Source organism: Vicugna pacos, chromosome 5 (genome assembly GCF_048564905.1).
Source record: "Vicugna pacos chromosome 5, VicPac4, whole genome shotgun sequence".
Taxonomy (NCBI): Eukaryota; Metazoa; Chordata; class Mammalia; order Artiodactyla; family Camelidae; genus Vicugna; species Vicugna pacos.
In genome coordinates this window covers 95524872-95538952 of record NC_132991.1, presented here as the reverse complement: position 1 = coordinate 95538952, position 14081 = coordinate 95524872, and the positions used below count along the sequence as shown (strand labels likewise).

At 54.2% G+C, this 14081-nt stretch overlaps 1 protein-coding gene across 1 annotated transcript; it reads right to left on the bottom strand.

Annotated features, from left to right (window-relative positions):
* Positions 1 to 873: 873 nt before the first annotated feature.
* On the bottom strand, positions 874 to 9208 carry LOC140696287 (olfactory receptor 9S13-like). Its single transcript, XM_072960691.1, has 4 exons — positions 8273 to 9208; positions 6663 to 6704; positions 6017 to 6152; positions 874 to 1001 (listed from the first exon to the last, which is right to left on the bottom strand). The coding sequence occupies exons 1-4, from the start codon at positions 9206 to 9208 to the stop codon at positions 874 to 876; spliced, it is 1242 nt and encodes a 413-aa protein (XP_072816792.1).
* Between the last annotated feature and the right edge of the window lie 4873 nt (positions 9209 to 14081).

Below are 14081 nucleotides of genomic sequence, written 5' to 3'. Positions count from 1 at the left end.
ACCCAGCGGGTCTATGGCAGCGGCTTCGTTAAGCCTGCCTTCGAGTTGAGCCCGAGCAATCCCTCCCCGGGTGAGGCAGGAGAGCCCTGGCTGGCTGCGAGCCCCCTGAGCGCGCCCTGCGCCCTCTCGCTGACAGCTGGCTCACCCGGCAAGCACTCTCTGAGGCCCCCCAGCAGCAGTGCCACCCGAGGGTGTCAGGCGCGTGGAGTCTCAGCCGCTGAGTTTAAACCCACATTCATACGAGACCCCCTGATTAGTTCTACTCTCACGAGAGCTCGGACCCGCGGCCCTAACTGGCCCAGGCCCAGGGCAGTGGGGGGGGGTGCGCTCAGGCTCCCGGCGCCCAGGGCTCGCCTGGCGGGGATCACTGCCCCGCGTCCTGCTGGGTGACAACTGCGCTGCTCCTGTGACGCCATGAGGGGCGCGGCTCACCCGAGACCCGGTGCTCCTGGCCCCGTCTGTGCAGATGATAACCAGGGGCACGGAGGACACCTTCTCTCTCCGGGTCAGCTGGCTCGCTGTGCAGTGAGGTGGGAGTCGGGAGGGGGCGGGCGGGGCCCTGGGTCCCAGTCAGAGTCAGGCCAGGTGCTCAAGTTCCGGCTGCAGGAAGCTCCTGGGACACGAACGAGCAGGAGACGGGCTGCACTCAGCTCACCTGCCCGTGCATGTCTCGTCCCCTCAGCCGTTCAGGGTGTCAGGGCACCTGTGCCTGTAGGTCACCCTGCTTGGGAGGGTGCTCTCCACCTGGCACAGCTGGGACCAGAGGCCTCGAGTGGCCAATTAGGTGAGACTGGGGCTTCTTAGTGCAGTGGGACCCGAGCCCCCTGGTGCCAGGAAGCGGCTGTGCTGTGGCCAGTGTTGCTCTGATTCCCCTCAGCCCACACGGGGTGGGGGGCAGGAAGCCTGAAACCCGCCAGGAGCCCTGGGGCCCAGCAGGAGAGGGGCAGGACGACTTAGATCTCTGGCCCGTAGTCCTTCCTCTTCCTTTGCCCCGTTCTCACCTGTTGTGAAAAAGAGTGACTGAGGGGCGGCAGCATAGCCCTTTCTAAGCCGCAAGGAGGCCCTTCCTTTATTGCAGAAAGAGTAAATAAACCTAGTAAGAGAAAATAGTCTTAGTCCTGGACAGAAATCCAAAACCAAAGTACAACAGTGATACATGTTTAATATTAAAATACGGAAAGTATGAAATTTAAAACCTGGAGAAAGTTGTAGCATGAATGTCCTAAGAAAAAGAAGTCTGGTGTGGCTCAAGAATTATTAGATAAAATGGTTTCACAGAAGAATTTTGCTTGTAAAGGGACATTTCGTGATGACAATATTCAGTACAACTGGATGAAGTGCACAGTTTAAACCTGTATACAACTGATAACTATTTAAGAAACATAAAGGAAAAAAACGAACAGAATTAAAAAAAAACACAAACATCCAAGTCATGGTTGACATTTTTCCACACTTCTCCCAGTAACTGATAAACAAGTGGAGAAATTGTAGTATATGTTAGAATTGATTCAAAGTATTGACTGGGCGAACCTGCTTGGCACAGACAGGACAGCGCACTTAGCAGCCGCAGGCTGTGGGTTCCCTCGGAGCACACGGGGCACCGCTGTGGTCGGGGGAGTAGCGTCTCCCCCAGAAAGGACGCTTCCCTGGGAACTGAAAATGTGACCGTATTTGGAAGTAGGATCTTTCCAAATCAATTAGTTAGATGATGTCATCCTGGATTCAGTGGACCTGATACCCAATAACGGGCATCCTGGTAAGAAGAGGGAAGTGCACAGAGACACAAACACACAAGGAAGACGGGCTTGTGGAGAGTGGGCAGAGGCTGGAGTGATGCAGCAGCAGGGGAAGGAATGCCAAGGAAGCCGGGAGTCCCCTGAAGCCAGGAGGAGGCCAAGAAGGATGTTTTTCTAGAGCTTTTAAGGGCAGAAGGCCCTGAAGACAACTTGATTTTGGACATTTAGCCTCCAGACCTGGGAGGGAATAAATCCCTGTAGCTAGAAGTCACCAACTTTGTGTTACTGAGTCGCGGCAGCCCTGGGGACTGACACAGGAGGTGGGGGCGCCGTCTGCCCTCCGCTGGCGGGGCCAGCAGTGCACCTTCCGGTCCTGTCTCGGGGGGTCACCTCTCCAGCTCTGTGTCACAATGCACTTGGCAGGGATCCTGACCAGGTCTCTCAATACTTCCATATTCTAGTTCAGTAATTTCAGTTGTTTAAACGTGAATCTTACCCAGATTTCTTGTGGAATCATATTTGGGGAAACATTCAGGTTACGTCCTTTTTTATGTTCCTTTTCAACTATAAATATTATGCAACGGGTATTTCCTCCCTGTAAACTGTATACATAGAAGAGGATTCCTGAGTAGAAAGACACATCTTTTTCTCAACCTCATTAATTTCCGTATTAGTCTTTTATCATGAAGGCGCCTTTCCTTCATCCTTCTTCATGTTGCCGCCCGATTACTCTCCTCTCTCAGAGGTGCTGGTTGTGGGGGCTGAAGCAGTCCGTAGGGGCTCCTGTGACCGTGGTTCTGTCTAGCATGGCGCGTGTGGATGGGTGTCCCGCCAGGCCCTTACCCTGTTCTGGCTTTCTCAGGTGTCTGGATTGCCTGCACGTAGCTTCACAGCAACATGGGGGGGCTGTTCTTGTTACAAATCGTGCTGGCATTTCCCTGTTCTTGGTGAACAATTGTATCATAAAATTCTTCCTTATTTATCCACTTACCTGGCCGATTTTCTCTCAAAATCATTGTACCCGTGAAACACAAACGGCAGTGTAGGAGTCTGTGTTTTCCCCGTATTTCCTCATTTTGATGGTGTGTGTTAAATCTCTGCTGGTGTATTTTAATTTGCGTTTCCCGGTTGCTACTGAGTTCTAGTAACTTTTCAAGGTATTCCAGCCACTTGAGTTTCCTGTTTTATTTTCTATCAGCTGTTTGACAAAACCACAGTTTCAATTGTGTGTGTTAAAGAGAATCTTGGTTTTTCTTAGGACGTGTCTCTCTTCCTCTTCTCTTTCAGGAGCCCCCTGCGCATTCTCTGGCATGCTGCCTCTGATTTCAGACTCCGTTTGTGCCATTGTCTATCAGTCCTATCAAAAATCAATGGCATTCCTTTTAGAGTCACGACAACGGCTAACTTTGAAGGGCAAGAACAAGGGTTTAGGTAAGTTTCCTTCTCTCGATCTGAGTGGTGGTGAGTTCCAGGAGTGGGTTTGGTTTTAATATTGTTGAACAGAAACACATATGTAATATTGGTGTAAATATAAACACTTGGTATCTTCCGTGCCGTGACTAGAAAGGTGGATGCTGTGACCGGAGGTCTGGCATCTCTACCGACACTGTCATCCCTGCCCTTGCAGCGACGGAGCAGGAGCCAAGGGGACTTCTGTCCCAAGTGGAGCCACCCCGTGCACATCAGACCTGGATCCTCCCTGAGAGGCCTGTCTGTCGGACTGAGCCGCTCAAGCTAACCCTATTGCTACTGACATCAAATTCACTGTGTGGAACACTTGATCATGTATTTTGATTACTGTTTTAAGCAGAGCTCTTTGGTGATGGTGTTGAAGATGGGCTGACAAGAGGCAAAGTGGAGGCAGGGGGCCCTGCCAGTCGATGCTCGTCGTTGCTCAACAGGAGACGGCAGGGCCCTGCGTCTGGGCGGGGTCAAGTGGATCGTAAACTGCATGTAAAAGGTATTAGGGATTTTGGTGTGTGTGTGAGATTTGGGTCAAGTGAAACAACAAGTCATTTATTTTTTTTTTGTACAGAAAAAATTTTTAATGACAACAAATCTATATATGTAATACGTACACACACATACATGTGGGGGAGAGAGGCAATAGTATTACTGACCAGTATGTACGTAAACACTATTAAAATACATGATATTTTGGAAATCAATCAATATAATACAGTGCATTAAGAAAATAATGAGGGAAAAAACCACGAACATCTCAGCTAATGCAGGTCATACTTGGAAAAATTCACCAGCCTTTCACCAAAAAGAACGGAAGTGAAAATGGAGGGAAAACCTTCAACATAATGAAATCCATATGTGAAAGCCCACCAGGGACGTAGGACTAGTGAGAGACGGAAAGCTTTCCCTCTAAGATTAGGGAAACACAAGGGTGCCAGCTCTCAGCGCTTCTTCTCAGCACAGTACTGGGGGCCTGGCTGGAGCAACTCGGCATGAGAAAGAGATAAGAGAGATCCAAATAGAAGAAAGTGTAAAAATAGCCTCGTATGCAGATGACCTGACACTATATATAGAAAACTCTAAAGATCCATGAAAAATCTCAGAAATAGCAAATGTAGCCAAGTGTCAGCGTACAAAGCCAGGGCATTAGAATCAGCAGCATTCCTATGCGCCATCAGCGCGTGATATAAAAAGGAAGGTAACAGAGCAACTCCACTTACAAAAACCTCGAAAAGAATACGACAGTAAGGACTAAAACAAGGAGACAGACGACTCACAGGCGTAAGGTTGGACAACGTAGCTGAGGGAAATGAGCCATCATCCGCACAAGTAAGGGGAACCCTTGAGCACGAATTGGAAGCTGGCCGTGCTGCCCCTGTGACCTGAGGCTCAGTGCGATCCCTGCCACAATCCCAGTGCTACACTTTGCAGAAACGGGACGCGCACCCTGAAATCCACATGGGCTCCCAAGGTGCAACCAGCCCGAAGCAACCTCAGGAAATAGCAACGCTGGAGGCCTCACCCGTCTTGACTTCAAAACATATTACAAAGCCACGGCGATCTGGACAGTGCGGCACTGGCACAAAGGCAGACTGACGGAGCCGTGGAGAGAACAGAGAGCCTTCTTGGACACAGTCAAATGATCTTCAGCAAAGCTGCCAAAACAACTCAGTGGGGGAAAGACAGCCCCTTCCACAAGTGGCATGGGAACTGGCTGTCTACGTGCAGAAGTACAAAGTTGGACCCTTGCTTTGCACCAAGAACAAAAATTGAATTAAAATGTATTAAAAACCTCAACGTGTGACCGAAGCCTCTTATCCTCCTAGAGGAAAACATGAGAAAAGCTTCATGACCTTGGATTTGGCAATGATTTCCTGGATCTGAGAGAAAAAGCACAGGAAATAAAAGTGGAGATGGACAGATGGGGAGACTACATGTAACTTAAACATCTGTCCATTAAACGCTTAAATAACAGTGTGAAAAAGCAGCCTGTGGATGGGAGAAGGTGTTTGCAAATGTTGTGTCTGATATGGGGTCATACGCAGAGTATATGAAGAATTCCCTCAACTTGAATTAAAAATCAGTGCATAAAGGGACTTCAGCAACATTGTGAGAAAGCAGCCTATGAATGGAAGAAGATATTTGCAAGTCTTATACCTGATAAAAGGGAACTATCCATGACATATAAAGAGTTACTATGATTAAACAAACCAAGAACCCAATATAAACTTTTCAAATTACTTGAAGATACCCTCTAAAGACGAGCTACACATTGAAACAAACATGTAAGATGCTCCAAACCATTAATCATTACAGAAATGAAAACAGGAAAGAGACACTACTTCACGATCTTCCTGACGTCCACCATACAAATAAGAAAAGAGAGAGAAGAGGAAACAATGTATGTTGGCCAGGCTGGAGAAACTGGAACAGCTTTGCACCGCTGGTGGGAATGTAAAATGACACAGCCACTATGAAAAATGCTACAGGGTTCTTCTCAAAATTAAAAAGCATTACCGTATTGTACAGCAATCACACATTTGAGTATTTACTCAACAAACTGAGCAGTCTGACAGATCCTTGCACTCCCATTCACACAGCACCAGGCTCCAGCATCGCCAAAGTGTGAAGGCAGCACAGCATCCACTGGTGGATGAGTAGACAAACCAAAGGTTCATGCACATATGGTGGAATGTTACTCAGCCTTAGAAAGGATGGAAATCCTGTCACAGGCTGCAGCCTGGGTAAATCTTGAGGACATCGTGCTAAATGAAACAACCAGATGCAAAAGGAGAGACACCGTACGCTTTGCTCACCTGAGGTGCCTGAGGTGGTCACCTTCACGGGGACAGAAGCAGGATCGTGGCTGTCGGTGGCGCAGGGAGAGGGAAAGGGGGGCTGCTGTTTAGGGAATTTGGCGTTCCAGTCATGCAAGGTGACAAGGTCTGGATTCTGTTACACAACATTGTGAGAGTGCTCAACACTCCAGAACTGCACACACACACTTAGTTACAACAGACAATGCTCTGTTTTTACGTTATGAAGACGCAGAAACATTCAAGAGTTAGTAGAGAATCAGCATCAAAACTACAGGTTTGTCTTGAAATTCAAGGTGCTTATTCTCCACTTAAACACAGAAAAAAAAGCTGAGCCGCCCACGCTTTGGATGTTAATGACTAGTTAGCACTGAACTCAAATCATGATCAGCCGGTAGATATGTACTGAGAACCAGGTCTGGGGGAGCATAATGCAGAGTGCTGTGTAGGAGAAACAAAATAAACCTCTTCTAACAGTTACAGAAGCCGCCACTGTGGTCTGACGTGTAGGAGACAGACATAAAGGGCATCTGCAGGGTAGTAACATTTTTTCCCCTAGACTACTTGGAGAGTTTCTTTTCCATCTAATATTTGACCAGCTGTCCTGATTTCTCCAAAGATTTGATGCTCTTCTACTAAGACCGACTGATTCCTTACTGTTTGTTCCATTAAATTTTACTAAATTATGATAAATGTACACTTGTATAGAAGAATGTTGTCTTTCCTTTTTCTTTAGAAATTTAAATTAAGATAGTAGAAGACCCCAAATAATTTGTCTGAAGTCCCATGGAATAACAAAAAATAAAATGAGAGAGAGAGAAAGAAGGACGGGGTGGGGGGAGGGAGCGGGCTACAACATTCCCGCAGGGGAAAACACCAGGGGCGCAGCTTTGGAGCAGAAAAGGGGGGGCTCCGCAGAGAAAAGAGGCGTTGTATCATATGAACACAGCAATCTCCGGCAGAGGTAGACATACCTTTGGAGAGCCCCAAATGAGATGCAGTGGGTACAGGAACCCAGCTGAGAACTTGGGACAGGACCAGTTTAGCCCTGTGGGCAGAAGCCCGAAGGCTTGGCCGTGAGCCCCGCCCCGCGGCTCCCCTGAGCGGGGAGGGCAGGGCCATTGCGCCCTGTGCTCAGAGACCCGGCTCGGCCCTCTGAGCCCCTCAGGGAACAGACCGCTGAGTCCAGAGGACAGCTTCCTGGGAGGGGCCGGGGAGTGGATGACTCTCCTAGAGGGAGACGCGTTAAGGACGCCAAGGGGCTCCAAGTCCGGGCTGTGTGCTGGGTCCACTGAGCATGAGGACAGACTCTGACAGGAAGGTCAAGACTGGGGTCCCGGCTTCCTGGGCGTGAGGGACAGAGGACCAGGGAGCTGTGCTCTCTGCCAAGAAGGTGCACCTTCTCTTTCCTCCCCCTGCGCCTTGTCGCAGCCACTGGGAGCTGCGTCCTTCTTAAGAGACGTCTGTTCTGACAAAGCATCATTCGTCACGGGTACAGGCAGTCGGGACAGCATCACCTGCCAGGCTGGGTGGTGGACGGGCAGCTGGACTTTTGATGTGAGGCATCTATGGTGACTACCTGGGGCTCCAGCTGCCGTCTGAGGGGAGAAGCCCAGGGCAGGGTGCGTTAGGACCACCTGGAGCAGGAGGACAGGTGTGCTTTGCTGCCTTGCCGGGGTGGCAGCGTCAGGGGACAGACAAGGAGAAGGAGGAGGTGGAGGACCAGCAGTGCTGCAGAGTCAGGGGAAGCGCAGTCTTCCAGAGTCCCCCTAAACTGGCTGTGCCGACCCCAGGCATGGCTAAGGGTCCTGACTCCCCAGCCAGGTGGTCCAGGGAAGGCTGCTGAGCACACGTGTGCGCAGACTCGGCGATGAAGTGAAGGGACAGGACTCAGTTTGTCTAGCCCATACCCATCACCGGTAGATGCTGAACCGAGGACACACATGCGGCTTCAAAGGCTCTCGCTCATGACTCTGCCCACTGTGGTACCCAGACTGCAAGCTGAGTGTCTTGCACAACATGGGCCGTTAGTTCCCTGGTGGCAAAGAGCATGCCTTCGTCATCTTTGCATCTCACACTTGAGATACTAGCTTACTGATGCGCTTCTGAGAAAGACTGAATAAATGTCGACGAAAGAATGAATTGATGAATGAGGAATGAATTCCTCAGACTAAGCCCAGTGCCTCCTTCTGAGCCCTTGGTCCTGCCCTCAGGACACTCTGTCTCTCTGGCCACCCTCCTTCACGGGGCTCTGAGCTTCTGGCCCAGCGTCCGCAGGGCCGCCTGCACGTCCTTGTTCCTCAGACTGTAGATGAGGGGGTTGAGCATGGGGATGACCAGAGTGTAGAACACGGAGACCACCTTGCCCTGCTGCATGGACCCCACAGCTCCCGGCTGGGCATACATGACAAAGACTGTCCCATAAAAGAGGAACACGGCTGTCATGTGGGAGCCACAGGTGGAGAAGAGCTTGTGTCTCCCTGCTCCTGAGCGCATCCTCAGGATGGTCACTGTGATGTAGCCGTAGGAGATGAGGACCACGAGTGTGGTGCCCACGATGATGAGGCCACAGATGCCAAACAAGAGGAGTTCATTGATGGCTGTGTTGGTGCAGGCAAGTTGGAGCAAGGGAGGCACATCACAGAAGAAGTGGTCGATGTGGTTGGAGCCGCAGAACAGGAGGCTGAAAGTGAGGCTGGTCTGCACGATGGAGTTGAGGCAGCCTCCACAGTAGGAGCCCAGCACCAGGCGGGCACAGGCCGAGGGGCACATGGTGACGGGGTAGTGCAGGGGGCTGCAGATGGCCGTGAAGCGGTCATAGGCCATCACAGCGAGGAGGAACGCCTCAGTGGTGCCCATCAAGGAGAAGAAGAAGAACTGGGTGGCACAGCCCCCACGGGTGATGACCCTGGACGAGGACAGGAAGGTGGCCAGAGCCTTGGGGTAGATGATGCTTGTGTAGCACAGGTCCAGGAGGGACAGGTTCTTGAGGAAGAAATACATTGGGGAGTGCAGACGGGCATCCAGGGTGATGACCACGATCATGGTGAGGTTGCCCAGGACGGCCGCCACGTACAGAGCCAGGAACAGCGCGGAGAGCAGGGCCTGGGTCTGCAGGCTGCCCCGGAACCCCTCCAGCACAAACTCCTGCCACGGCGTCGCTGACAGGTTTCCAGCTCTGTGGGGCGGCATGGCTCTGGGCTGGGTGACAGGGGCAGAGGGCAGCTGCAAGGCAGAGAGAGGGAGCAGGGCAAGGTTGCAAGGTCGTCCTCCCTAGGGGCATGGGGACGTGTTAGCGCCTCGCTGCCCACTGACCCGGAGGCCAGCCGCCGCCCAGTCCTCCTCCCAGATGAGCTCCGGCTGCCCTGCAGCGGCAGCATTTTCCGCAAGTCGCTGACTCGTCAGTGAGCACAGAGCCTCCCGCGCAGAGCAGCTGTGCAGCCCCCATCCCTCCTTTCAAAGAGGAAGCCCCCGCACGTGGGACTGCTCTTGAGCTGTCCGTTTCACGCCGCGCTCAGATCCCTACTCCGGCCCTTTCTGCACCTTATCTTACTAATTCATCAGCTTCAAAACACCACTAAGCACTTTCTGTTTCAGGACTGGCCTCGTGATGGCCCGCTAGGCGAGGCCGGCAGCGGAGCGGGGAGCAGCCCTCACCAGGCTGGTGTGAGCGTGTCCTGTCTGTCTCCCTCACATGCTCAGCCCCACCTCAGCGTCTTCCTGTCTGGGCCTGGACCAGCTCTGCCTCCTTGAGGCTCTCAGGGGCCCTCCTGCCAGTGTCCAGATGTTGGGCAATTCACGGAGAAGGGACAGTCCATCTCCATGGTCTGAGAAGCAGCAGGACAGGGCCTGTGGCGCCGCATGTCCTCCCCGCTCTTGCTTCCTTGCCCCGCTCGTCATACCCTGTGGGGTGACCTCTTTGAGCAAAGGGAGCCCCTAATGCTTTCTCTTCTTCCTCAATGTCCTGATCTTGTTGGGTGCTGCTTTCTGGTCCCATCACTGCCCAGACCTCACTTGTCAGCCACGAGGAGGACTGACCATCATGCAAATGTGGAACGTGGGAGCCAGCTGTGGGATGCCCAGAGGAACGACCTGGGGAGGCCCTGCCTGATGGGGGCGCAGGGTGTAGGAAGGTGACACAGAGCCACAGGGCTTCCCAGGAAGGGAAGGAGGTTCGTGGGAAGGAGGAAGCTGGTTTCAGAGCAGATTCCATGGTTCCTAGAGGTCAGATCTGGGACGTGATGGGGCTGGCTGTCTTTGGAGGGGCTGGAGGTGCGCAGGCAGAGGCTGGCTGCTCGGTGGTGCACGGGCAGGAGCGATGACCCGTGCTACCTCTCAGCCTGAGGTTCTCTTAGAGGCTGGTCTCAGAGCTCACACTTTCCAACAGAAGAGCGGGTGGATGGCAGTGGACGTAATCCAGCCCTCCTCTCCTGGGAGACTGACTCCAACCCTCACGTGACAGCAGAGGGGGACAGTCTGACCTGGGATGCCCAGGTGGGTCCCCTCCAATTCTGGGTTGGAGCTGGGTGCTGAGGGTGGAGTCGGGGAGCTGCCCTGCCCTGCTTGGCCTCCCACCCCTGTGCCCCCAGCCCGGTCCTGCACACACTCACATTCATGATGGCCACGCCCCAGCCGACCATCTCTGCCCACCCCCTGCCCCTGCACACAGGGAGCCACCGTGACCAGGGTGTCATCTTCCACCCCCCGCCCCCAGGCTGGCCGTCCTTGCTCCTGTGCCTCAGTGGGTTCCCAGCTTCATGTTTCTGTTTGTTTCCCAGGACAGAACACCCTCTTCCACCCGCCCGGGGTCTTGGGTCATCATAGCTGTTCGCCCAGGAGGCCTGGGGGACACCTGAGGTGCGATCGGCATTATCATCTGGGGAGCCCAGCTCCTGGTTTGGTTTTTGAAAAACAAACTCACCTCACCTCTGCCTTGTTGAGACCCAGTGGGTCTGTGGTGGTGGCTTCCACAAACCTGCCTTCGAGTTGAGCCCGAGCAATCCCTCCCCGGGTGAGGCAGGAGAGCCCTGGCTGGCTGCGAGCCCCCTGAGCGCGCCCTGCGCCCTCTCGCTGACAGCTGGCTCACCCGGCAAGCACTCTCTGAGGCCCCCCAGCAGCAGTGCCACCCGAGGGTGTCAGGCGCGTGGAATCTCAGCCGCTGAGTTTAAACCCACATTCATACGAGACCCCCTGATTAGTTCTACTCTCACGAGAGCTCGGACCCGCGGCCCTAACTGGCCCAGGCCCAGGGCAGTGGGGGGGGGGTGCGCTCAGGCTCCCGGCGCCCAGGGCTCGCCTGGCGGGGATCACTGCCCCGCGTCCTGCTGGGTGACAACTGCGCTGCTCCTGTGACGCCATGAGGGGCGCGGCTCACCCGAGACCCGGTGCTCCTGGCCCCGTCTGTGCCGATGATAACCAGGGGCACGGAGGACACCCTCTCTCTCCGGGTCAGCTGGTTCCCTGTGCAGTGAAGTGGGAGTGGGGAGGGGGCAGGGGTGTGACCCTGGGTCCTGATGGAAGCAGGGGAGGGAAAAAACCCAGCTCACCTGCTCCTCCACGCTGTCCACTGGTCAGGCAGCACGTCAAGGTGCCTGCACCTTGGGGTCATGCTGCCAGGGAGCTCTCTCCCCTGGCACAGCAGGACCTGGGCCTCGAATGGCCAATTAATTGAGGCTGTTTGTGATCTGACCCCGAGCTGCACTGGGACTTCCCTTCCCACTGTATCTCTTGTGGCCACCCTCTTTCTGATGCCCGCTCACCTGCAGGGCTGGGGACCAAAGCCCAGAAATTTCTCTGATCCGCAGAGGGACGAACAGGGGATATGTGCATAAGGCAACAGCGGATCCCACAGCCGGCAGTGGACTGTGCCTCCCGGGGCACACTTGTGACAGCCTGGCCCACAGCCCCCGCTCCTAACGGGCCCCTCGGCTACATTCCCCTGATTCCGGTTGAGAAGTGACCTCGTGGGAGACAGTCCTGCCGGGGAAGTGGGCCCCTCCCTCCCGTGCAGGCTCTCCTTCCTAGAGGCTCGTGACTTTGCACAGATCACTCTCTCCTTGTAATATCATATATCAGATAATTAATCAAGATCATCTCCAAGTTCCTTTTTACATTTTTTGTTGCCAATAAACGTGTTTAAAATTCTTCACTTAAAAAAATTCGAAGTGAACATCTCTCACAGGGCTCTAAGCAACAAAGAAGGGACGCTGTTCACACATCGAGGATGTGTGTGTGTGTTCTGTGCGGTGGGTGGTGGTTTTTTCCCCAAGTAGGAAGTCAGAGTTTGCTGAATACTGTGACCTCTCCGTAATTACCTTTATTTGTAATTATGGCTTCTCAACACAGGAAGGCAGAATGATGAGAAAAGCAGTAACTCAGATTATCGTCTGTTAACTTTAAACAATGGAACAACAAATGAACAAGGCAGCAAGTTTCAGCAGCCCTGCAAGCATGCCCGGGAGAAAGGGCCTCACTGCGACCATCCCCCGCGAGCTGCTGTGAGACTGCGCGCAGGTCGCACGCCCTCTCTGGCGCATTTTGCTGGTGCTACTGCTAATAGCATCGGGAATTCTGTCATGGTAGCTCCTCTCCAGCTGCCTCCACCAGCCCTCGTGCGACCCCCCACCCCTAGCCCCTGCGCGGAGCCCCTGGAGCTCCGTCTCAGGAAAGGAAAGGGAAGTCACTTCTAAGTCAGAGCCCAGCAGCGAGCGAACCGTTGTCCTCCGGCCAAGAGGGCGCCTGCTCCCTCCTCCCCTTCCCTTGGTCTGCACTTCATTCTCCTGCTCGGCGCTTCCCGCCACGGGATGCGTTCCCGTCTTGCGTGTCTGTTGGCTTATTCTGTCTCCTTCGCTAGCGGGCGTCTCCGCGAGGACAGGCTTCCACCCCGTGTCTGCTCGCTGCTGCGCCCCCCAGCACCGCAGTGGTGCCCGGCACCAGGCTCATGCTCAACAGACATTTAAAATGAATTGGCAGATCACACTGTCCCACCAGCATGTCGCGTCACGTCATGGTGGGTGTTTAAAGAAATTAACGTGGTTCATTATTTGGAGCAATAATTAGCTTTCTTACTAGGTCTGTTAAACAGTGCAGCAGGAAGCACGCCTCCCCTTCACGCCGCACGGATGCCCTGCTGGCTGACGCTGGGGCTCGCCCGGGCTCGCTGCTGCGGCGTGCACGCCAGGGGCCTGGCCAGTGCGTGCGACACGCAGCCGCCGCTGCAGCGCCACGTGGAACAGCGCCATCGCTTTAACGCGTCATGTTTGTCATACGAACTATCCCCTCAGAAGGACACACCAGAATTCAGACGGCGGGCTGGCTGAGTGTCGCGTATGCTGGCCCCGGCGTCACTAGTATGAACGGCAGCACTGCGGGGCGCGTCCGCGGGCCTGCGAGCGTGCCTGCAAGCGCCCGCGGAGGCGCGGACCTGCTGCGGAGACCGCCGGCGCTGTCAGCGCGGTGACCGGCCCGCCCCGGTGCCTTCGGCAGGGGCCCGGCCTCCGCCTCGCGCCTCCTGCAGGAGCACACGCGGCTGCCTCGCTCCTCCGCACGCTCGCTCACAACTGAAGTTGCAGAACTTGTGACGTTTTCAGCCTGACAGGTGAACAGTCGTGTCTTTTTGTTTTGATTTGCATTTTAAAATTCTGAGCGAGGTTAAATAAACACCGTCACGTGTGTCAGTCATCTCTGTTTCTTATTAACGGAGCCGAGTGGGAATATTTTAAACTTAATACACAATTCTGTTTTACAGCAGCATCATTACTGTATTCACATTAACAGTAAAACCCTGTTACATTGTTAAAATTCCGCTCCGTTGGTGTTGCCGTCCACCAAGCTCCCTGCCAGCAGCGTCTCCCGCCCGCGAGGGCCTCGCCGCGCTGCCCTCCCCTCCCCTCCCCTCCCCGCGGACAGCCTTGCCCGCGGGGCGCGCGCGCAGAGGGGGCGCGGGCGGCGGGGCGAGTCCTGCTCTGCCTCCCCGCCCCCCCCCCCCCGTGCTCCTCCTGGCCCTCCCGCCGGCAGGTCCTGACCTTGCGCGGGTCACTCATGAGTGAGCGACGACCACCAGAAG

Bases quoted from the DNA above. Each gene is read 5' to 3' on its own strand.
- LOC140696287 (XM_072960691.1), bottom strand. From the start codon at position 9,208: ATGCCGCCCCACAGAGCTGGAAACCTGTCAGCGACGCCGTGGCAGGAG. The intron at 6,705-8,272 runs CTCAGAGCCCCG...GTGTACATTTAT, and splicing joins TGCGGACGCTGGGCCAGAAG to CATAATTTAGTAAAATTTAA. The intron at 1,002-6,016 runs GTGAGCAAAGCG...TTTTCACAACAG, and splicing joins GACCACCTCAGGCACCTCAG to GTGAGAACGGGGCAAAGGAA.